Source organism: Podarcis erhardii, assembly GCF_964252035.2.
Source record: "Podarcis erhardii genome assembly, chromosome: Z".
NCBI lineage: Eukaryota > Metazoa > Chordata > Lepidosauria > Squamata > Lacertidae > Podarcis > Podarcis erhardii.
In genome coordinates, this window is record NC_138504.1 from 3,817,521 (window position 1) to 3,840,740 (window position 23,220).

The 23,220-nt window shown below is 44.0% G+C and overlaps 3 protein-coding genes and 1 pseudogene across 7 annotated transcripts in view; 1 reads left to right on the forward strand and 3 right to left on the reverse strand.

The window, feature by feature from the left end:
- The window catches only part of SLC7A3 (solute carrier family 7 member 3), a 32,798-nt gene extending 32,213 nt beyond the window's left edge, over positions 1–585 (reverse strand). Inside the window, exon 1 of one of the 2 annotated variants that reach the window (XM_081846766.1) lies at positions 463–585. The gene's annotated coding sequence lies outside the window, so the exon portion shown is untranslated. The remainder of the gene's footprint in view (positions 1–462) is intronic. The other variant, XM_081846767.1, reaches the window with a different exon arrangement.
- LOC309333392 (tigger transposable element-derived protein 1 pseudogene) overlaps positions 1–23,220 on the reverse strand; it is a 306,834-nt pseudogene that overhangs the window by 258,389 nt on the left and 25,225 nt on the right. The window lies entirely within an intron of this gene.
- Positions 11,918–22,461, reverse strand: LOC309333389 (nuclear cap-binding protein subunit 2-like). The gene is made up of 5 exons (XM_081846842.1): positions 22,411–22,461; positions 19,302–19,744; positions 17,931–18,112; positions 16,074–16,212; positions 11,918–13,794 (listed from the first exon to the last, which is right to left on the reverse strand). The coding sequence occupies exons 1-5, from the start codon at positions 22,439–22,441 to the stop codon at positions 13,696–13,698; spliced, it is 894 nt and encodes a 297-aa protein (XP_081702968.1). The 5' UTR covers positions 22,442–22,461; the 3' UTR covers positions 11,918–13,695.
- The window catches only part of TEX11 (testis expressed 11), a 43,021-nt gene continuing 39,438 nt past the window's right edge, over positions 19,638–23,220 (forward strand). For 2 of the 3 annotated variants that reach the window (XM_081846730.1, XM_081846729.1), the window contains exons 1-2: positions 19,638–19,744; positions 22,411–22,467. In XM_081846730.1, coding sequence (XP_081702856.1) covers positions 19,726–19,744; positions 22,411–22,467 — 76 coding nt within the window. In that variant the 5' untranslated portion in view covers positions 19,638–19,725. The remainder of the gene's footprint in view (positions 19,745–22,410; positions 22,468–23,220) is intronic. The other variant, XM_081846728.1, reaches the window with a different exon arrangement.

The window sequence follows — 23,220 nt, forward strand, 5'->3', positions numbered from 1 at the left end:
CCCTCTGCCCTGCAGACAGATATTTACGGGGGCAGCCTCAAGCTAACCCAAACCGCCCTCCCACCTGCGGGGCACCAGGGCGCAATTTGCTCCAGATGCGGAACCTTCTTTCAGGGAAGGGGGGAGGTCACGCGGCGCCTCTACGAAGCGGGGTTTTGTGTGTGTGCGTGTCTGAGCATGGACAGAGCGCGCCTCCCCGCGCAGAGGAGGCGGCGGGAGGAAGCCCTAAAAAGTTATAGCGCCCGAATCTTCGCGGGAAACGGAAGCTACACCTGTTGAACTCCTGCCTGGCTGGTCGGCGCGCTCCCGGTAGGGAGGCGCTGACGCAACCCGGCACTCCGCTTGCAAAAGAGGCAGCAACTCGGCAGTGAGTGAGTGAGGAGAGGGGAAGAGAACGAGCCGCGGCCTCCCCCGGCTTTCAGCAGCCCAGCGCCCCCACACTGCCCTGTCCCCGCCTCTCACCAGCCAAAGCAGCGCAGATCCGGCGCCTCCCGCAGCTCAGCAGCCAGCAAATCCCAGAAAGGAGAATCGAGGGCGGGCGGCCAGCAATATCTAGAGGCGAGAACCGGAGGGGGCGGGCCGATGGGGGGGGGGACAAAGCTGCGCCCGCCTCCTCGAGGCAAAAGGCTCTAGATGAGAGAGGAGCGCGCTTGTGGCACCTCTGCCCAGCGAACAGCATCGTGTGAACGGAGCGGGCAGCGCTAGCACCACCGTGCAAAATGACACGTGTCCGAGACAGCCTGCCCCTTCCTTGGAACAGTTTGAATCATAGAATTGGAAGGGGATCCAGGGTCATCTAGTCCGACCCCTGCAATACAGGAATCTTTTGCCCAACGTGGGGCACGAACCCACGACCTTGAGAGTCTCATGCTCTTCTGCTGAGACCGAGCGAAGTTCTGCCCACAGCTTCACTGGCTGCCTCTCCTTCCAGAAACATAAAGCAGCGCTCCATCTGACAAATAGCTCAGTTGGTAATGAGACTCTTAATCTCAAGGTCGTTGGTTCGAATTGAACCACACGTAGCATTTCAATGGGTTGGACTACAGGACCCTCATGGTCCCTTCGACTCTATGATTCTATGACCTCTGTCTCTCTCCACTAAATCCCTCCATAAAAAAAACTTTCCCCAATGTTTCTTATTCCTACAGAATACTCACAGCACAAATCCTACAGAGGCCTACTCAGAATAATGCCCTGTTCAATGGGCCAAACTCTCAGCTAAGCTGTGGATCTCATCACGAATACGGGGACGCCGCAGGGGTGTGTGTTGAGCCCGCTTTTATACACGCTCTATACATCTGACTGTGCCCCCAAATACCCCAGTAATAAGATCATTAAGTTCGCAGGTGATACAACGGTGGTTGGTTTAATTACGGCTGGAGAGGGGGAGACGGCCTATAGGAAGGAAGTTGAGCAGTTGGGGGAGTGGTGCAGGAAAAACAACTTACTGCTTAACTTAAAGAAAACAAAAGAGATCATTGTGGACTTTAGGAAATGTAAATTGAATATTCAGCCACTTATTATTGAGGGGAAGTGCGTGGAACAGGTCTCAGTGTTTCGATTTCCGGGAATGGAGTTGAGAGACGACCTAACCTGGGGAGAGAACAGCAAAGACCTGGTGAAGAGAGCACAGCAGAGGTTATATTTTCTGAGAATCCTCCGGAAAAACAATCTCTCAAAGGACCTGTTGATGGCATTCTACCATTGCACTGTGGAGAGCATACTAACTTATGGTCTGCACGTGTGGTTTGGGAGCTGCACGGCCAGGGAAAAAACAATGCTATCCAGGGTTGTAAAGACTGCAGAGAGAATTATTGGGTGCACTCTTCCCACCATAGATCAAATCTATGCTGCCAGGTGCCGTAAGAAAGCGGCAGAGATAGCACATGATAGTACGCACCCCGGAAATGATCTCTTTCAGCTGCTGCCTTCTGGAAGAAGGTATAGGGTTATAAAGGCCAGGACTCGCCATCTGAAAAACAGTTTCTACGCTAATGCAATTCTGGTTCTAAACGCAGTAGTATAGTGTATTTTAAAATGGGGTTTTAGAGTTTTTTAGGGGTTTTTTAATGTTTTATGTAGTTTTTATGTAGTTTTATGTAGTTTTGTGGTAGTTTTATGTAGTTTTTATGCAGTTTTATGTAGTTTTTCAATTTCATTGTTCCACAAGGGACAATGACAATAAAGATATCGTATTGTATTGTATTGTATTGTATTGTATTGTATTGTATTGTATCGTATCGTATCGTATCGTATCGTATCGTATCGTGTTCCTTTATACAGTATGTAAAATAATATTGTGATGTTAGACTGTGCCCATTAAATTAATAATTGGGGGGGGGGGTAAATTGTAAAAGGAAAATTTGCTAAAGACCAGGAAAAAGGTTTGGAGCTTTAACCCTTTTATCATAATAAGCTTAAGTACACAGAAAAAGTTTTTCAGCAAATCCAAGAAAACTTGTTTTAGTTTAGATTTTTTTGAAAAATAAGATGAAAAAGACATTTTCTTTGTAATTTTGCAAAATATACTTGTAAACTGCATGAAAGGCACCCCCTGATGTTGGTTTTTTACTTAATTTCCTAGTTTTCAAATGAATGAAGATTTTGACAGATTTTTTTCTGAGCACTTGGGGTCAAAAGAAAGTAGTAAAGCAACTGTTGTTGGAGACATTTCGTTCCGATCTGCTAGGCGGAGCCTAACAGAGGATGAAGACATCCTGCTCCCTCTTCTCCCCAGCAACATAAATCCTGGCTACGCGTTTAGTCTATTTAACCCAGGAATGAGATGCCCACCAACTTGTCTTTAAATTCATGCAGGAAAAGGCTCTCAGTGGCTACTAAATCTGATGGCCATGTTCTACCTCCACATTAGGAGGCAGCGACGCTTCTGAATACCAGTTGCTGGAAACGTCAGGAGAGACATTATTGGGAGTTACAGGAATTATAGGAGGAAAATCGAAATGCGTGAGAGAAGGGCTGAGCAGGTGAAGGTTGGAACATGAAGGCTGTGTGCACAGGAGAGCCATGAGACGAGGACGGAGTGACATGTGCAAAGCATCTATGGCTATAACTGTTGAGGACAAAGGAAGGAATGAAATATAGGAAAGTTGCTATGCTTTGTGATTAAACCACAATAAGGTAGTATAGTGGCTCGGGAAACCCAGCCAGATGGGCAGGGTATAAATAAATTATTATTATTATTATTATTATTATTATTATTATTATTATTATTATTAGGAAGTACTGCCATATAGGGACACGCCTGCTCCTTTGCTTGTATGTGTATAAATGCCTGTACTGTACTGTTTTTGCAGTTGGTGTGCCACTCCTCACTACTTGCTGGCTGAGGTTGTGTCACACTGGCCTTGCAATGCCTAAATAAACGTCTGTCTATTTGGTTTCCGGATTCTGTGGTCTGTTCCGGGTTACCCAGGGTATTTTCCCAGCACTGAAGACACATCTATACAAGAACACCTTGCTTGCATGGTTTTTCTAGTAATCCTATTTATTGGGGAGCAAATAATTCCCTACAGGTCTGAAAGTGGAGACTGGAGAGGTTTCAACTATGACACCACTGAGCATGTATCTTTCCTGGGAGGAAACTAGGCTGCAGTAGAAAAGGCCCTGTTGCTTATTACCTGAAGGGTTAAGACCCAGGATGGCTTTGCTCAGCCTCCATGGTCAGAGGCAGCAACGCTTCTGAATGCAGGAGGGAGGAGGGCTCTTGTGCTCAGGTGCTGCTTGTGGGTTTCCCGCAGGCATCTGATTGGCTACCGTGAGAACAGGATGGCACATGAGATGGGTTGCTGGCCTGATCCAGCAGACTCTTATGAGTCTGACCATTTTCCTACACTGACAGCTATCAGCTGTCCAGGATTTCAAGCAGGGCATCTCTCTTAACCCTACCTGGAACTGAACCCTTGTGAATGGGAAACAGATGTTCTGCCAGGAGCTACCATTCTCCAGAGATTAATGAGCTTGTTGAGCTGCCTGGTGCCAATCCACACCAATTGATCCAGCTGGCCTTGCTTTATTTACTCCACCAGGCAATGGATCCAACACTTCTCAGGCAGGCAGAGAGGGCTTCCTCTCCATCTCAGCCTCGCCTTACAAGATCCTTTAATAACTGGAGATACCAGGGGTTGAACCTGGGGCCTTCTGCATGCAATTATAGAAATCCTGTGTTCCCCCCAACACCTCTGCCGTTTCATTCCAGACTGATTTATAGATCACCCTTTAGCATTAGTTTGCAGGGCAGTTCCCAATACCTTTAAAATGAACAGTGAGTCTTACCTCCGAGTGAAGATGCGCAGGATTAGCCTTCAGCAGTAAAATGTCAAGAAGCAATGTGTTGTTCCCTGCACATAAGACTCTTTAGATAGATGCTTCTGACCTCTGAGGCTGCTTCTTCCTCCTTGCCTTGCGTCAGCTGCTCCCCAGCATGAGGCAGGCCTGTTTCCTTCCCGCAATTCACTCTGCCTTTCTTGCTTTAGAGGGGATGCATTCATTCATTCGTTCATTCATTCACTTCCAAGCTCTGGGGGAAACCAGAGCTGGGATCTTGCTGCTTCCAGATGGGGAAATGTGTAGAAGAGAGAGCTAGGTGCTTCTTTCCCTCTCTTGTCCTCATAGGCTTAGCTCAATCACATTAAAACACCTCACCACCACTCCAAGACCTGTTGTTTCAGGAGGATGTGGTGAGGGCAATTGTGTCTTCCAGTTAGTACGGCGGTGCTGAATTTCTTGTGGATTGTGCAGGCTCTGCTTCCTCTTCTGCTGAGAGAAATGTTGCTGTTTTTCACCTCTTGAGAGGAGTGGGAGACTCTTCCTTCTTGCTCCCAAGATCCGTTCTTGAACCAGCTACTGACCTCAGAGCTGCTGTCTATCTGCTACTTAGCAGTTAAGCACCAGGGACATCCAGGGAACCAAACCAGCTGGGCTGATGGGTGGCACAGTCCAACAAGCTCTGGAATGCCAAAGGATTCCTATCCCTGATCCAGATGTTGTTGGGACTGCAACTCTCCATCAACCTCACCAATGTAGCCAATGGCAAGGGTTGATGGGTGTAACATCTGGAGGACCACAACGTTACCCACCTCTCCTCTAGGCAGGGATGGGGGACTTCTGGCACTCCAATTTCAGACTCTCAGCACCTCTGCCAGAAGAGCTTCAGGTCAGATGCAGTGCATAGCAAGGTGTCTAGTTAGCCTCACAAGATGCAGCATGATATAGGCGTCTGTGCCCTAAGGCATGTACTCTGGAAGATGCCTCTGTTGGGAACTATTTTCTTAATCAGTGGGTGTGTCAGCCCTCCTTAAGCTTTCCCCAAGTCCCATCCATTTTACAAAGGGCTGGCAAGTGTGCATGCACACAAAAGCTTATACCAAGAACAAACTTAGTGGGTCTCTAAGGTGCTACTGGACAATTTTATTTTTTTATATATTTGGAGCTCAGAGGGGATTCAGCACTGTGAGTCACTGAAAGGTGCTTGGACCAAGCCAGGAGGAGATGGGAGAAGAAAATACTTCTTCAACAGGGTGCATGGTTAGGTTACAGTTAGTTTCCAGGCTAAGACGTTCTACTTCCACCAGGCCTTTGGCTGATTAACATCCTTTTAAATATGTTTGTAGGAGGGGGTGGGGGTCAATGGTTTTTGTTCTTGTTCTTATTAATGTATTTTGTGGTTGTTGTTTTTTTAATACTTTTTTATTCGAGCTTTAAATAATACACATGTCTATATAAATATACATTGTACAAATCATCATATCACTGAACGTATAAACATACATATAAATAAATTATTGTTCATTTTTTCTTTTTTACAAAAGAGGAAAGAAAAAAAAAGGATCAAAAAACAAAAATTTCTTATCATCAAAACAAAAAAAAAACAAAAACAAAAAAAACCCTTTGGACTTTATTTAGTCCTGGACTTCCCTCCACCCTATTGGTAAGTATCAAATAATCCTACATTCACGTATTTTCTCTTAATCTTAAATATTAGACATTCTCTGTTAGAGTTAATCCAGGCCCACCAGTGTCTTCTACTATTTATTTTCAATATATTTCCAGTATTTACTCCAATTTTTATGAAATTTTTGCTCATCTTGGTCTCGTATTCTACCCGTTAATCTAGCAAGTTCGGCGTATTCCACCATTTTAACCTGCCAATCACTTATACTAGGTATGGTTTCCATTTTCCAGTTTTGTGCCAGCATAGTTCTTGCGGCTGTGGTGGCATAGAGGAATATATTCTTGTCTTCTTTTTTAATCTCTTTACCCAACATTCCTAGCAGAAAGGCTTCAGGTTTTTTGGGAAAAGTATATTTAAAATTTTTTTTAAGTTCATTATATATTAGTTCCCAAAATTTTTTCACTTTATTACATAACCACCACATGTGGTAAAAATCGCCTTCTGCTTCCCCACATTTCCAGCATCTTTTGTTCTTTAACCTGTAGATTTTAGCTAGTTTCACAGGTGTAAGATGCCACCTATATATCATCTTCCACATATTTTCCCTCAGTGCCATACACGCCGTAAACTTTGTGTTATTATTCCATAATTCTAACCACCTTTCAAAATCAATGTTATAACCCACGTCTATCGCCCACTTTGTCATTGCCTCCTTCACCTCCTCGTCTTTAGTGTACCACTCCAGTAATATGTCGTAAATCCTAGACAGTGTTTTACTCTTTCCCTCTATTACCTCCACACTAAACCTAGATTTTTTATCTTCAAATCCTGAATTCTTTTTGTCTTCAATTAACAAACCATTCACCTGGTGGTATTGTAGCCAACTTGTGAAAAAAGATTTTATCTGCTCGTATGGTCTAAGTTTCAAACCTTGTTCTGATTTGGTTATAAGTTCTTCATAAGTGGCATTCTTCTCTTCCATATTAGTTTTCTTAACAGTCAACACCTCTATTGGTGAAATCCACCAAGGAGTCTTCCTTTCCAAAAGATTTTTATTCCTCTCCCATACCTGGAGTATTGGACCCCTAAAAATATGGTTTAGGAAGCCCCTGTGTGCCTTCAACTTTCCGTACCACAGGTACGAGTGCCACCCGAACCTGTTGTCGAAGCCCTCCAGATCTAGTAATTCTCTGTTTTCCAATCTTATCCAATCTTTTAACCACAATAAACATGCCGCTTCATAATATAGACTCAGGTCTGGTAGGGAAAAGCCCCCTCTTTCCTTTTTATCTACTAATATTTTCATTTTAATTCGCGGTCTTTTTCCCTGCCAGATGTATCTCGCCAAGGTTCTCTGCCATTCTTGGCATTGCTTTGGACCTTTGATTACCGGGATAGTTTGAAATAAAAACAGCATTCTGGGTAGAATGTTCATTTTTACAACTGCTATCCTTCCTAAGAAGGATAGTCTCATTCTGTCCCAAATTTCCAAATCTTTCTTAATGTTTTTCCAGGTGGTCTCATAATTATCTTTAAACAGGTTAATATTCTTAGCCGTAATCCATACCCCAAGGTATTTTACCTTTTTTGCCATCATTATTCCCACCCTTTGCTCTAGATCTACCGTTTCTTCCTTAGTTAAATTTTTAACCAACATCTTAGTTTTGTTCTTATTAACCTTGAGTCCTGACACAGTGCCAAATTCTTCAAATTTTTGTAGAGCTTCTTTTACGCTATGCTTTGGGTCTTGAAGGGTTAGTACAATATCATCGGCAAAGGCTTTGATTTTATATTCATTCAATCCTATCTTGATTCCTTTAACTTCTGTTGTTTCCCTCAATCTTTTAATGAATATTTCCAGTACTGTTATAAATAGTAGGGGAGATAGAGGGCAGCCTTGTCTAGTACCTTTATGTATATTAAAGAATTCTGAAGTTGTATTGTTTATTACAAGTTTTGCCTTTTGTTCATGATAGATAGCTTCTATGCCTTTTCTAAATCTTTCACCCATCCCCAACACTGTCAGACTTTTCTTCAGGAAGTCCCATGAAATATTATCAAATGCCTTTTCGGCATCTATGAATACCAGGGCGGCCTGCACGTCTATTCTAGTATCTAGGTATTCAATTATGTCTATTACATTTCTTACGTTATCCCTCAGTTGTCTCCCTGGGAGGAAGCCCATTTGATCTTTGTGAATTCTGTTATTCAATACCTTTTTTAATCTTTCTGCCATCACATCTGCAAACAGCTTATAATCGTTGTTTAATAACGAAATCGGTCTGTAGTTTTTTACCTCTAGAGCATCTACATCTTTTTTAGAAATTAATGTAATATATGCTTCCTTCCAGGAGTTGGGGATTTTCCCCTCTTTTAGAGTATTATTCATCACTTCACACAGGATTGGGGATATTTGTTCGCTTAATGTTTTGTAATATTTAGCCGGTAGGTCGTCCGGCCCCGGTGCTTTCCCGAGTTTCATCTTTTTTATGGCCTTTTTAATCTCTTCTTGTGTAATCATTTGGTCTAATAGCTCTTTTTCTTCCTTTGCAATTTGTTGTAGATGTTGTTCTTGGAAAAAGCTATCTATTTCATAGTCCGTTTCCTTTCCTCTTTTATATAAGTCCTTGTAGTATTTCTGGAATATCTTTTTTATTTCTTTTGGTTGTTCTACGATTCTATCTCCATCCTTTATCTTACAGATCGTGTTTTGTTTCCTCCTCTCTCTTATTTGCCACGCCAAGTATTTCCCTATCTTATTGGCTGATTCAAAATTTCTCTGTTTCATCATTTTTATTTTCCATTCAATCTCTTGGTTAATTATCATGGAAAATTTAGTTTGCAGTATCTTTATGTTATGCTTTGCACTCTCTTCATCAGGATTAATAGTTAATGTTCTTTCATTTTCCATAATCTGTGTTAAAATCTGCTCTTTATTTTTCTCTCTTTCTTTTCTTAAGTGGCAATTTTTCTGGATCAGGAAGCCCCTCATAACTGCCTTTCCTGCATCCCACACTGTCTCTACCGCTGTTTCCCCGTTCAAATTCCACTTAAAATATTCCTCAATGGTTTCCTTAGCCTTAATTACTACCCTCTGGTCATTAAATAAAAATTCATTCATTCTCCATCTGCCTGATCTAATGTCTTTACCTTTTATTTCAATAAAGACTGAATTATGGTCAGATATGGTTTGGGCAGAAATTTCCGCCTTACTTAAATTCTGGGTTAGTTCTTTAGATACCCAAATACTATCTATTCTCCCCCAACTCTGCTTTGGATTTGAAAAAAAGGTATACTGCTTTATCGTGGGGTTTTTAAATCTCCAAGCATCTATCAGACCTAAATTGTTAATCAAATCAAAAAAAGATCTGGGTAGTTTACCTTCCTTCGGGTCTTGTTTTTTTGTTGACTTGTCCAAGTTTGGTGAAACCACCCCGTTGAAATCTCCCATCAGTATTATTTTTTGGTCCATCCACTCCATTAACTTATTGCCTAATTCGAGGAAGAAATCTGATTTTTTATCATTAGGAGCATATATTCCTACCACAATTATTTTTTCTCACAATTATTTTAATGTATTTTGTGTTTTTATGCTGTGAAGCGCCCTGAGATCTGCAGCTGAAGGGGAGGGGGGTATATAAATGAAACAACCAAACAACCAAACAACCAATCAAACGGACTTGCTCCCACAAGAGGCAGTGATAGCCACCAACATGGGATGCTTTAAAACAGAGCTTCATTAATGTGTAACCCAAAAATTTTGGATCTGCTCCAAGCTGAGGCTAAAGTTCTGCATTTGTTTTGCTGATTTTTGGATGTTAACCTGTAACCCCGGTTTGCTGTGCCAATTACTCAGTTTTGGGGTGTGTGCGGTGATGTCACAAAGCGTGATTCGCAGCACAAAACTTTGGCATCAGTTTGGAAGGAACCCAAAATTTAGGGGTTAATGAAGCTTTAAAATAACTTCAGGCAAACTCAAGGGAGAGAAGGCCACCAATGTTGTTTTCTGCCTCCAAATACAGGTTGCTGAGAACCACAAATGGAGAGAGCGTTGTTGTGCTCAGGCTTTGCGGAAGGCTTCCCACTGGGGATCTGGTCGGCCAGTGTGAGAGCAGTATGCTGCCCTAGATAGGCTGATCCAGCAGCCTGGCTCTTATGGGACCTCCGGAACAGTGTTGTCAACATTTTCAACTGCTCCCTGCCCCTTTAACAGCAGTGCTGTCATGCAGAAATTAATTTCTGATCACTTGGTCTCATTTAGGGGCATTGCTAGATTGCAAAAGTACACCTCAGAGCACAGACTCCTGAGTGGACTGAGATGGCAGTTGCCTGTGCTCCCACAAACACCCTGCTTTGCAGGATCTCTAGCTGCTATGTAAAATAAAGTTGCCGTTGTTTTTGGGAAGTGGCAGAAAAGCCTTGGGACTCAAACCCCCTGAGCTGCTCCCCTAATAATGGCCCTAGGCCTGTCAGTAAAAGTTTCACCAGCGCACCCAGTTACTGTAAAAAAAATAAAATAAAAGGTGCTGGTGTAATGAGATCAGTAAAACAAACAAAATGTTGACCACACTGAGAGCATTAACAGGAGTGGCTGCTGCCTGACCCTCCGCCTCCAGCACAGAGGAAAGCACCATGCAGAGGTCAGCCCCATCTTCTGTGCCAGGATGCTACAGCTCTGGGCTCTAACCTTTGTGTGCTTATCCAGAGCTGCAATTTGGGAGAACACAAGGGAACTCTCAGCTGCTCTGAAAAGTGTGAACACCAGACTATGTTAACCAGGATGCTTTGCAGCACTGCCAATGATGCAGGCTCTTGGCTGCTGTCATCAGCTGCCAGGCTCATCGGTGCCAGCAGACCCACCCTTTCCCCTTCCTGAGCCCAGGAGCGGTTGGGGAGGTTGGCTTAAGAGGGATTCAGCATCCTGGCATGCTCTTAGAGATCTCAAGACTTCTAAGACAGCAAACAATAACACTTTCCTAGTCTGGGGCAGAAGAAGATAGCCTGTAGAACCAGTCCTTTTCTCCTTGAAATGATCAAGGTGAGGGTACTGCAGCTAAAGGGAGCCACTCTTGATAGACCAGCTGGAAAAAGCATTGGTGAGATGGGAACAAGGGCTAGGTTAGCGACAGCCCTACCGTAGACCAGGCACAAGACATTTTGGCAGCAGAGTCCGAAAGTTAAGAGAAGTTTGCCACAACAGCCAGTTTGCAGTGCCTCATAGTGGGGCCACGCCTGGTCTTCTGCCCCCACCCAAATGCATCACAGCATGAAGAAAACACTTTTTTAGTATTTCATATTTATTTCATTTTATCATTTTATTTGTTTACCAAATTTCTATACTGCCCATTATCCTAGCAAAACAGGGTAGCTTACTATATAAAAACACAAACATATATATCAATCATTATATACCGTATTTTTTGTACTATAAGACACACTTTTCCTATCCTAAAAAGTTAGGGGGAAAGTGTGTGCATCTTATGGAGCAAATGCAGGCGGGAGGCACTGCTCAGTGCTCCCTTTAAAGAGCCACGTGCAGTGTGTGTGCGGCTCTAGGGGGCTTTTCCCCGAGAAGGGAGAGCCCCCAAGAGCCGCACACATGTTCCGCGTGCTCTTTTAAGGGAGCGTGGCTCTTGGGGGAGCCTTAGCCACACGCAGCCTCTCCCGGGCAACAGGAGCCTTCATCCCGCTGCCGGGGAGAGGCTGCGCGCAGCTATCACAGAAGCCAGGACAGCAAGCGGGATCGCTGAGCTGCGATCCCTCTTGCTGTTCTGGCTTCTGGGATTCAGAATATTTGTTTTCTTGTTTTCCTCCTCCAAACACTAGGTGCGTTTTATGGTCTGGTGCAACTTATAGAGCGAAAAATACGGTATATAAAAACACCCACACCCACCATTCCCTACCTCCCATTTAAAAGGCCATAGATTGCTTAATTAGCCAAAGGCTTGGGATGAGAGAAATGTTATTAAAATATAATACTAATACTACTACTACTACTACTACTACTACTACTACTAATATTTTATTTATATCCCACCCTCCCCAGCCAAAACCGGGATCAGAGTGGCAAGCAACAGTAAAAATAACACAGTTTACATAAAATCATAATCAATTAATTGAAATACATTCTAAAATAAATTCAGAGTCAAATTAACGGCAACCATTGGGCTGGAGTTCTATGAGGATTACAGAAGGGGGGGGGTCAGACTGTGCCTTGGCCAAAGGCCTGGGGGAACAGCTCTGTCTTGCAGGCCCTGTGGAAAGATGTCAAGTCCCGCAGGGCCCTAGTCTCTTGTGACAGAGCATTCCACCAGATCGGGGCCACGGCCGAAAAAGCCCTGGCTCTGGTTGAGGCCAGCCTAACCTCCCTGTGGCCCGAGATCTCCAAGATGTTTTTATTTGAAGACCGTAAGGTCCTCCGTGGGACATACCAGGAGAGGCGGTCCCGTAGGTACGAGGGTCCTAGGCCGTATAGGGTTTTAAAGGTTAAAACCAGCACCTTAAACCTGATCCTGTACTCCACCAGGAGCCAGTGCAGCTGGTATAGCACCGGGTGAATGTGATCCCGTGGTGAGGACCCTGTAAGGAGTCTCGGCGAGGCATTCTGCACCCGCTGGAGTTTCTGGGTCAGTCTCAAGGGCAGCCCCACGTAGAGTGAGTTACAATAATCCAGTCTGGAGGTGACCGTCGCGTGGATCACAGTGGCCAGGTCGGGGCAAGAGAGGTAAGGAGCCAACTGCTTAGCTTGGCGGAGATGAAAAAATGCCGCCTTTGTTATAGCTGCAATCTGCACCTCCATGGAAAGGGAGGTGTCAAAGATTACACCCAAACTCTTAGTGGATGGTGCTGGCACTAATTGAGCTCCCGCAAGAGATGGGGGTTGCCCGCCCCAATCCCATATCGTCCCGACCCAGCCACAGGACCTCTGTCTTCAAAGGATTTAACTTCAACCGGCTCCCACATAACTACCCAGCCACACTTCCAGACATCTGATCAGTGTGTTTGGGGCCGAGTCATTTCTAATGTATTTTGAACTGTTTTAATTTGCTTTCATTGTTTTTAAATTGTGTGGGATTTTTGTTGTCTGGGTCCCTCCCCCAAATAGGAAAAGCAAATCGAATGGAATTCGGGGTTAGGGTAAAAAAAAAAATACAGGGTTAAAAATTGAGTTACATCAATGAAACAAAATGGCAGCTAAGCAGAATGCTGCCTTCTTGGTGAAGATGTGCCAGGGATGAAAATAAGGTAGATGCATTGAAATTTATGGCACAAGAGAAGAAGCTGGGCCATAATGTGCCACACTTTGGTCTCCCCCCCCTTTTTTCACAAATGGGAGGGAATTATTTTGTTCCCAGTAATTCAATGCATCTTGTGAGGACAGGTGCCCAGTAGAACTCAGGAGCCTCAACAAACCTTGTACATCAACATCACCAGCAACTGAGGCCAAGTCCAGAGCATGGAACTGGGTATGTGGAAGGGGCCTTTTATAGACCTGAGAATCATGGACCCATGGACCTATGAATCATGGATCCATGATTCTCCAAAGTTACTCCAAAGACAAACCCAGACTCTCACCAGTCCCTCTTAGCTGCCATGTATGTGCAGAAATGGCAATCCAGCACATTATATGTGTCTTAAAAGCTAATTAAGACAGGACCTCTGAAATTGCTCTTCCCTCTCCTACTCCAGTCATATCACTCCAGGCTACTGTAGATATCATGAGATCAGGTTTATTTAATTCATTATTTAATTCATTATTATTATCTACCCAATCCAAGAAGCCATTAGTAGATCACTGTCTGCTGGTTCATCTTCTGCTGCTGAACAATCTTGCCAAAGCCACCTCTGCCCACATCGTAGTCTGTCCGGTACTCATCTCGTACCTGGAAGAGGAGAAAAATGAGGCAAACGTCTTACAGAGGCAGATACAAGGACCAATATTCTGGGCATGTTGATGTCAAGAAGGTATGGAGGTTGTGCGTGTTTTAAGTGGCCTCATATGACCAGAGCAGAGGCAAGGCCCACCAGATTGATGGTGGCCAGTATTCTAGGTGGAAAAGAACACTGGGATACTAGTGGGTTTTGCTTCATAGCCCAACACGGCTGGGTCGCCTAGAGATTCTCCCGAAGAGCACAGGGTTAACTATTTATCCTAGAAGACTCAGTTTGCTTTTCTCACCTTGTCTGCAGCCTCCAAGTCTTGTCTTAAGTCCATTCTGACAGGACTCTTTCAAACAATAATGGCCTGATAGCCTTTACTGAAACCTAGTGGGATGAGACTCATGACTGGAATGTAGGAACTGAGGGGCATAATCTGTTCAAAAGGAATAGACCAAACAGGAAGGGAGGAGTAGCAGCATTGTATATAAAGGATGGGTACACTTGTGAAGAAATCCATGACCTGGAGCATGGAAAGCAGATTGGGAGCATATGGGTAAAAATTATAGGAGGGAGAAACAACAGTGACCTTACTGTGGGTGTCAAGCCAGACTGAAGACTTGGACGATGCCTTACTAGAGCAGATTACCAAACATTCAAAAAGGAAAGAAAAAATAATCATGGAGGACTTCAACCTCACCGATATCTGTTGGGACTCAAGCTCTGCCAAGAGTGTAAGATCTGACAAATTCCTCCATTGCTCACTGACAATTTTATAAATGACTTGGACAAAGGAATTGAGGGGATGCTTATCAAATTTGCAGATGACACCAAACTGGGAGGGGTAGCTAATGCCGCAGAAGACAGAATCAGAAATGAAAAGGACCTTAACAGATTGGAGAACTGGGTGCAAGCTAACAAAATGAATTTCTACAGAGACAACTGTAAGGTTCTGCACTTAGGCAGGAAGAACCAGATGCACAAATATAGGATGGGGGACACCTGGCTTACTAGCAGTACATGTGAAAAGGATCAAGGAGTCTTGGTGGACCACAACCTTAACATGAGTCAACAGAGTGATGTAGCAGCAAAAAAAGATAGGCTGTATCAACAGAAGTATAGTCCCCAGATCGAGGGAAGTAATAGTACCCCTCTATTCTGCCTTAGTCAGACCACACTTGGAATACTGTGTCCAATTCTGGGCACCACAGTTCATGAAGAATGATGACAAGCTGGAATGTGTGCTGAGGAGGGACAACAAGATGATCAAGGGTCTGGAAACTAAACCTTATGAGGACAGCTTGAAGGAGCTGGGTCTGTTTAGACTGGAAAAGAGGAGACTGAGAGGAGATCTGATAGCATCTTCAAATATATTAAGGGCTGTCACATGGAGGAGGGAGCGAGCTTGTTTTATCCTGCTCTGGATGGTAGGACTTGAACCACTGGCTTCAAGTTGCAAGAAAAGGGATTCTGACTAAACATTCAGAAAACCCTTCTGACAGAAAGAGCTGTTTAGCAGTGGAACGGACTCCCACAAGAGGTGGTGGACTCTCCTTCTTTGGAGGTTTTTAAGCAGAGGTTGGATAACCATCTGTCATGGATGTTTTAGCTGAGATTCCTGCATTGCGGGGGGTTGGACTAGATGACCCTTGGGTCCCTTCCAACTCTTAAGATTTTATAATGAAATTTGACTTTGCTCTTGCAGGGCATTTAGCCAGCAAACCCCAGCCTGAGAATGTAGGGTGGGAACCCTGGGCAGAGCACATATCCAGATGAAATCAGGTCAAATACTAAATTCTCAGAGCAGCCTTTAAAGCTTGAGTAAGACCAGTCGTAGGCCAGCTCAAATAAAACTCTGATAGGCCACTTTTTGATAGAGAACAGCAAGATTCCAGCAGCACCATCAATGCTAATTGAACATATGTAAAGCTAGAGCTGTACAGAACTCTGATGAAGCCTGCTTCTGCTCCCAACAAATGATTTGGTCTTTATGATGCTAAAGGAATGCTGGTGGATACAATAAGAAATGAACTTGGAATGCTTCTGGAGAAAGCTATGGCAGTTTTGGTGAGTTGCAAGGGAATGGAAGTCCTGCACTAAGGTGGGGGAAAGTGTGTTTTTCACCTTTGTGCTCCAGGAATACAGAAGATAAAATCTTTGCCTTCCCATAAAATGAGACCCATAATTGTGTATTCCTGCAGCCCTGTGTGGGGGTGGGCTTTGGTGTGCAGCTGCCACTTCCTTCCAGATTGGTAGAGCACTCTAATGGATGAGCAACCCTTACCTGGCCACCTGTTTTCCCACGGCCATACTGCCGCCCTTCCTTAAACCCAGCATCCCAGTCTGTTCGAATGATGCGGTCATCCAGACGGGTTCCATTGATGAACCGCATGGAATGCTCTGCTTCTGCTCTCATGTAGTATCTGGAACGCTACTTTAAAGAAAATTCATATTGTTAGAGGGTTTATGCCAGCTGGTTATAGGCCGATGAAGGGGAGAACAGGCAAGCTGAAAATCAAACAGCTCATAACCTCCACAAGTTCAGTTAGCAGGTAAACATAATAACCATACCATGCACTCTATGTGAAGTTGCCTGAGGGTGCGGTCCAGGAAATCCAGATGGAGTAGAATGCAGCAGCTAGACTGCTGACGGGGACGGGCAGCCAAAAGCCTGGCTATGAATCCTGGAAGACCTTCTCTTGCCTTCCTTGTCATTCCTCACTTAGCTTGGAAGCACAGGGCCCTGAATGACTCCAGCTACAAAAGCTGAGGCTGCCAAACAGTCTCTGAGATGGGGTATTGTTTAGAGTTTTGTTATTGCTATTAATATTTGTATCTTTAATATAAGAATTCAAAATAACCTTAACAGATTGGAGAACTGGGTACGAGATAACAAAATAAATTTCAATAGGGACAAAGGATCTAATAGTCTTGGTGGACCACAAGCTTAACATGAGTCAGCAGGGTGATGCAGCAGCAAAAAAAGCTAATACTATTCTAGACTGCATCAACAGAAGTATAGTGCCCAGATCAAGGGCACTCTATTCTGCCTTAGTCAGACCACAGTTGGAATACTGTGTCCCATTCTGGGCACTACAATTTAAGGATGTTGACAAGCTGGAACGTGTGCAGAGGAGGGCAACCAAGATTATCAAGGGTCTGGAAACAAAGCCTTATGAGGAGCATGGTATGTTTAGCCTGGAAAAGAGGAGACTGCGGAGATATGATAGCCATCTTCTAATATCTCAAAGGCTGTCACATGGAAGAGAGAACATTCTTGTTTTCTCCTGCTCTGGAAGGTAGGACTCAAACAAATGCCTTCAAGTTACAAGAAAGGAGATTCCAACTACAGTGGAACGGACTCCCATAAGAGGCGGTGGACTCTGTTGAATGGTCACTTTAAAATGTGAAGGTTCATTATTGTTTCACAAGTTGTGTATGCCTTTAAGGGCCAGGGCTAGGGCCAATAACGAGACCCTGTGAAACATAGCAGGTGCTGCTGAGTTGTGTTAATCAAGCTGTGTCAGCAATTGGGTTAGTATATAAGGAGCAGCTCTCCCATTACCCTGGGGATGGGTTGGGTCATGTTTGTTGTTATCTTTAGTGTAAAAGGAGTTTTTGTTTTCGTTATTAAAACCTTTTAAAAGTTATTTTGAGTTCCTTGTTATGCACGGTCGCCCCAGCAAGCTCTCTGCTGCACTACTAAATTGCAAATAGCCAGCAGACTCTCCTTTTTTGGAGGTTTTTAAGCAAGACGTTGGCTGGCCACCTGTCATGGATGCTTTACCTGAGATTCCTGCATTGCAGGGGGTTGGACTAGATGACCCTTGGGTCCCTTCCAACTCTACGATACTATGATTCTAATATTATCATTTATGTGGAAATTGCTCAAATTTGTTATTTTCCCATGTGTTTTTCTTAGTGTTTATAACAATTTATGCTCTTGATACAAATAAATGATGGTGATGATAAACATGCAGCACCTCCCATCTGCACTGGCTCCTAAATATGGCACTGAGTCATTAATATAAAAATTAAAAAGTGGGGGCCAAAACGCAACCTTGCTTCATGCCCCATGATGCTTAAAAAACATTAGTGAGACCACCCACAGTCTACTTCAATTAATAGAAGGTAAGGATACTCCACGAAGCAGAAGCCACAGGGGGTTTTCTTCACTTTGTCTAGCCCCATGACTATGCGCTTCACATCCCCACACTTGGAGAAGAGCTCATGAATTTGTTCCTCTGTGGTGTAGAAAGAGAGATTGCCCACATAAAGTGTGCAGGAGTTTTTCAGAGTTTTTTCTTGCAGGTAACAACTTCCCTGGGAAAGGAAAAGAAAAAGGGAGAAGCATAGATAATGTCACCTAAAAACCCACATATTCCTTTTTACATTGCTTAGCACCATCAGGTTTTAAGAGTTGTGAAAAACCAAGATGCAGCACAGTGCATACGCAAGGGCTTAAACATTAAATGGGTAAGATAAAGCTGGAAGAAGGGATTTTGTTTACAGAGTATCTACTGTTATTTTAAAAAGTACACATTCACTACTGTCTCTAAGGTGCCTGTTGGACAGCTTCCTTTTCCAACGAGCCTTTCAGGTGGAGATGCATATCAGCCTTTGTACCAGATCCGAAATGTGATTTTTTTGGTGATTGCTTCAGGGTGCTTTGTGGGAACCATAAGCGGAATAAATACATACATACCCAGTGCTGGATTTACGTATAAGCTAAACAAGCTATAGCTCAGGGCCCCACTCTCTTGGAGCCCCCCAAAAATATTAAAGGGGAAAAAAACCCTGGATGTACATTTCCAAAATGTAAGATAAAAAACAAATAAAATAAAACCTACATACAGCAACAGTGTTTTGTGTTGTGTAGGCTCCTATGCTGTAAGTAATGGGCTCCACCTGCTAGCCTGCTCCCTAAAATATCACCGGTTTGCTCATCTCTCTATATAGGGGGGCCTACATTCTGAATATTTTGTTATGTGTAAATGTATTTAGATACCAGTTAGGTCCATCAATGACCATATAGCATATATTCAACACAAAAAAGCGATAAGGACAGCTGGACATATAAAGGGCCTCATTACCTTCAGTAGCTTAGGGCCTCATCAAATCTAAATCTGGCCCTGTACGTACCGTCGTCCCTCAGTGGATTTCAGAGGACAAAGAAAAAGGCACACGGGGTCGTGGTTTTTTTTTGTTTTTGTTTGTTTTTTAAGGAGGGAAAAAATGGAAGAAACAACAACAACAACCCATGAGAGAAATCCCAAGAGGATATTGGTGCTGTTGTCTATGGTGCTGAAAGGAGCGGGAGAAAAAGCTCCAGGCACGGCTGGAATAGCCCCGTCGGTTGGAGCCCGGCGCTCTGCGCCCATTGCAGCCATGCGTCGTGCAGGGGGAGGGGGTGGCTTGGACGGGGTGGCCCCCCCGGAAGAAGGGACCCCCCCCGCCCGCCCGCGGAGCAAGGGGGCCTCTGAGCGCGTGCAGAGCGAGCCCCGGGCGCTACCTTGAACTGCTGGTCCCGATAAGTGCTGAACTCGCAGTACGAGTCGCTGTTGAGGCCGCTCAGCGTCGCGCTCAGCAGCCCCGACATCCCTCCTCGCCCTTCCTCCGTCGCGCCCAGAGACCCTTCCTCGTTTTTCGAGGAGCCCTCTTGCTCGCCTCGCCGCCCAGCAGAGAAGCCGGCCAATGGCAGAGAGGGGCGGGCCCGTCGTGCCGCAAGGGCTGCCGGGTGGTGTAGTTCTCTCTCCCTCTCCCCGCCCCCACTCGTCAGAGGCCCGCCTTCTTCTTCCTCTTCTCTTCCGGTCCTCCGCCCCCGCCCCCGCCGGAAGCACGTGTCGCAGAAAGTATAAAATGAAGGCGGGAAGGGAGCGAGCGGGGAGGCGTGTCTTGCCGCGTGCTGGGCGCGTCGCTTGTCGGCGGAGTCAGACATGGAGTTCGACATGGAGGTACAGTAGCCCTCCCGCGGGGCCGCGCCCCTTCGTTCGCGTGCCCTTCGCTGCCGCCTCTGCTCTCGAAAAGCCCCTCAGGCGTCGCAGCCGTAATACGAATAATTAAGAAGAATGTTAATACGTAATAATAAAAATTAATTCGAGGGTGGGAGAAGAACTGCAAAGCCAATGCTTGCAAACTAGCTCCTCAGGCATAATAAAAATAAAATAAAATACATGGGCAGGAGAAGAATTGCCAAGCAAGGTCTTGCAAACTGGCCCCTCAAACAGTAATAAAAATTAAAAAATGTGAGTGGGAAAAAAATTGCAAAGCAAGGGCTTGAAAATGGCCCCTAGAAATAGTAATTATATATATATATATATAATGCATGGGTGGGAGAAAAACTGCAAAGCAAACGCTTGCAAACTAGCTGCTCAGGCATAATAAAAATAAAGTACATGGGCAAGAGAAGAATTGCAAAGCAAGGTCTTGCAAACTGGCCCCTCAAACAATTATAAAAATTAAAAACTATGGGTGGGAGAAAAACTGCAAAGCAAGGGCTTGAAAATGGCCCCTAGAAATAGTAATAAAAAAATATAAAATGCCAGGGTGGGAGAAGAAATGCAAAGCAAGTTCTTGCAAACTGGCCCCTCAAACAATTATAAAAAATTAAAAACTATGGGTGGGAGGAAAACTGCAAAGCAAGGGCTTGAAAATGGCCCCTAGAAATAGTAATAAAAAAATATAAAATGCCAGGATGGGAGAAGAAATGCAAAGCAAGGTCTTGCAAACTGGCCCCTCAAACAATAAAAATTAAAATCTCTGGGTGGGAGGAAAAATGCAAAGCAAGGGCTTGAAAATGGCCCCTAGAAATAGTAATAAAAAAATATAAAATGCCAGGGTGGGAGAAGAAATGCAAAGCAAGGTCTTGCAAACTGGCCCCTCAGACGTAGTAGTAGTAATAATGATTATAATAATGGTGATAATAACTTTTTAAAATGCATGGGTGGGAGAAAAACTGAAAAGCAAGGGCTTGAAAATGGCCCCTCAGAAATAGTAATGATAAAATATAAAATGCATGGGTGGGAGAAGAAATGCAAAGCAAGGTCTTGCAAACTGGCCCCTCAGATGTAATTATTATAATATTGCAAAAAATGCATGGGTGGGAGAAGAAATGCAAAGCAAGGGCTTGAAAATGGCCCCTCAGAAATAGTAATGATAAAATATAAAATGCATGGGTGGGAGAAGAAATGCAAAGCAAAGCAAGCCATTGAAAACTGGCCCCTCAGACATAAAAACAACAAACTCAGTGCTACAGTAGTTTCAGTCAACAAACTAAAGTTTCAGTAATTTCATCCTGTGAAATTTAATGCATTAAAAAAATAATATAAATAAATAATTTCGGTGCTGTTTTTCCCAGCTGTTCCTAAGGAGGAGGAGACTTAGTGAAGCCCTTTCAAAGAAGCACAGCTACTTCCTACCTTCCTGTTATAAAACCCACACTTCCTTAAATGCTTTAGCATTTTTATTCCTTCTATATGTGGAGAATTCCAGGCAACTCATAATGAAGATGAAAAAAACACTTTAAAAACACTTTCCAGAAAGGAAATGTACACTGCACATGCTCTGAGGCATTTGTTAGACCCCCTCTCCAGAGAGTCAGCTTGATGTGCTGTTTGCTGGGCTGGGGTGAAAGTAAGGAGATACCAGTTAAAAACATCCTCATTCAGCTGTGATGCTCACTGGGTAGAGCACTGATTGCAAACACACATTAATAGTGGGTTATCCTGGGCGAGTCAACACTTTGCAGCCAAATTTGCCTTGCAGAGGTGTGGGAATACAGTGGTGAGGGGGAGAACAGCACTCAGTATGTCATGTGATTCTTGGGAGCTCCTTGTGGAAAGCATGGTGTATTACAAGGAGGAAATAAGGACTCCCTAGTTACAGAGTATCTTCTAGGAATGCCTTCAGTGCTACTGGGCACTGAGCACAAGCCTGATACAGTGGTACCTCGGGTTATAGACGCTTCAGGTTACAGACTCTTCTAACCCAGAAATAGTACCTCAGGTTAAGAACTTTGCTTCAGGATGAGAACAGAAATTGTGCTCGCGCAGTGGCAGCAGGAGGCCCCATTAGCTAAAGTGGTGCTTCAGGTTAAGAACAGTTTCAGGTTAAGAACGGACCTCTGGAACGAATTAAGTACTTAACCTGAGGTACCACTGTACTGCAGGGGCCAAAATCCTACACACTTAAAGTGATTGGACCCCACTCCTTATGTATAGCATCAGTGCCCTAATATTTGTGCAGTGAATCTACTTTGAAATGGGGAGCAGGAGGACCACACACACCACCTTGAGTTCTTTGGAAGAAAAAGGTGGTATGTAAATTAATAATAATGCTAAAAGGATGCAAAATAGGCTAGGGACTGAGAATCAGGAACCTGAGAGGTGTAGGCAGAGAATAAGGTTTCAGGGGAAAGGAGGATGGATACAGCCATTTTTATTTATTTTGGGACTGCAGGTTTCTAGTCATATCTAGTAATAGTTGTGAATGTGAATCACTGGAGGAAAGAATGCAATAGAATCTGTAGATGGGGATAACTGAGGAATATAAACTGAAGGGATAACTGAGGAATATAAACTGAAATGCTTCTCTATTTTCTCCCCCCCCCCCTTTTTTTAAAAAGCCGTTTTTCTCCGTGGAAGAATTGGACATAATTGACCCAGTTATGGAAATAAAAGGTATATAAAATATTTGCATAAAACTAATATCTTCGGTCCAGGTAAAATGTTAAATACTCTGGGCAATAGCCATTGCTTCCCTTTCCTCCATGCTGTTATATTTCATTCCTGCTGTTCATTTCAGTGAAGCAGTCTGCCCCTCTGCAGATGATTTCCTTAGCAGATTGCATCTGCCACCCTGTTGCACTCTGTATTTTAGTCTAATCCACACCACTGCTTGGAAGGAGAGGGTAAGTTAAGTGAAGGCAGCTGTGCCTTCTCGTTGTTCTTGTCATAGTTTGGCATCATGGTTACTGTAACTTAATAACGAGAAGGGCAAAAGGGTGTAGTGCATGTTTTTAAAAGCATACGTCAATATGTCATAAGCACAAATGTCCTTAACAAGCATTAACTCACTAGGTTACCAAATACACAGGCTGGTCCTAGTGCTTATGTTTGTTAGGGTTGCCAGCTTACTAAAATAATATTTAAAGATGCAAGGCACATTTTTATCATGACAAGGGACATATGGAGGCTGCCTGTGCCTTCTTGCTTGCATGCTCAGAGGATGCAGGTAAACAGGCAGGAACAGCAACCATGGGGAGAACCAGGGGGCTCCCACTCTGGGGTGTGGGCTTTGGCAGGTGCCAGACAATGTCAGCCTATGATGCCAACCCTGAATAGAAGTTCCATATAGCATATCTGTCTGTTCAGCTTCCCTTGGAAAGCCCTATTTGTTGCTGGAGTGATGTGGAGAAAAAATAAGCTAGCTGC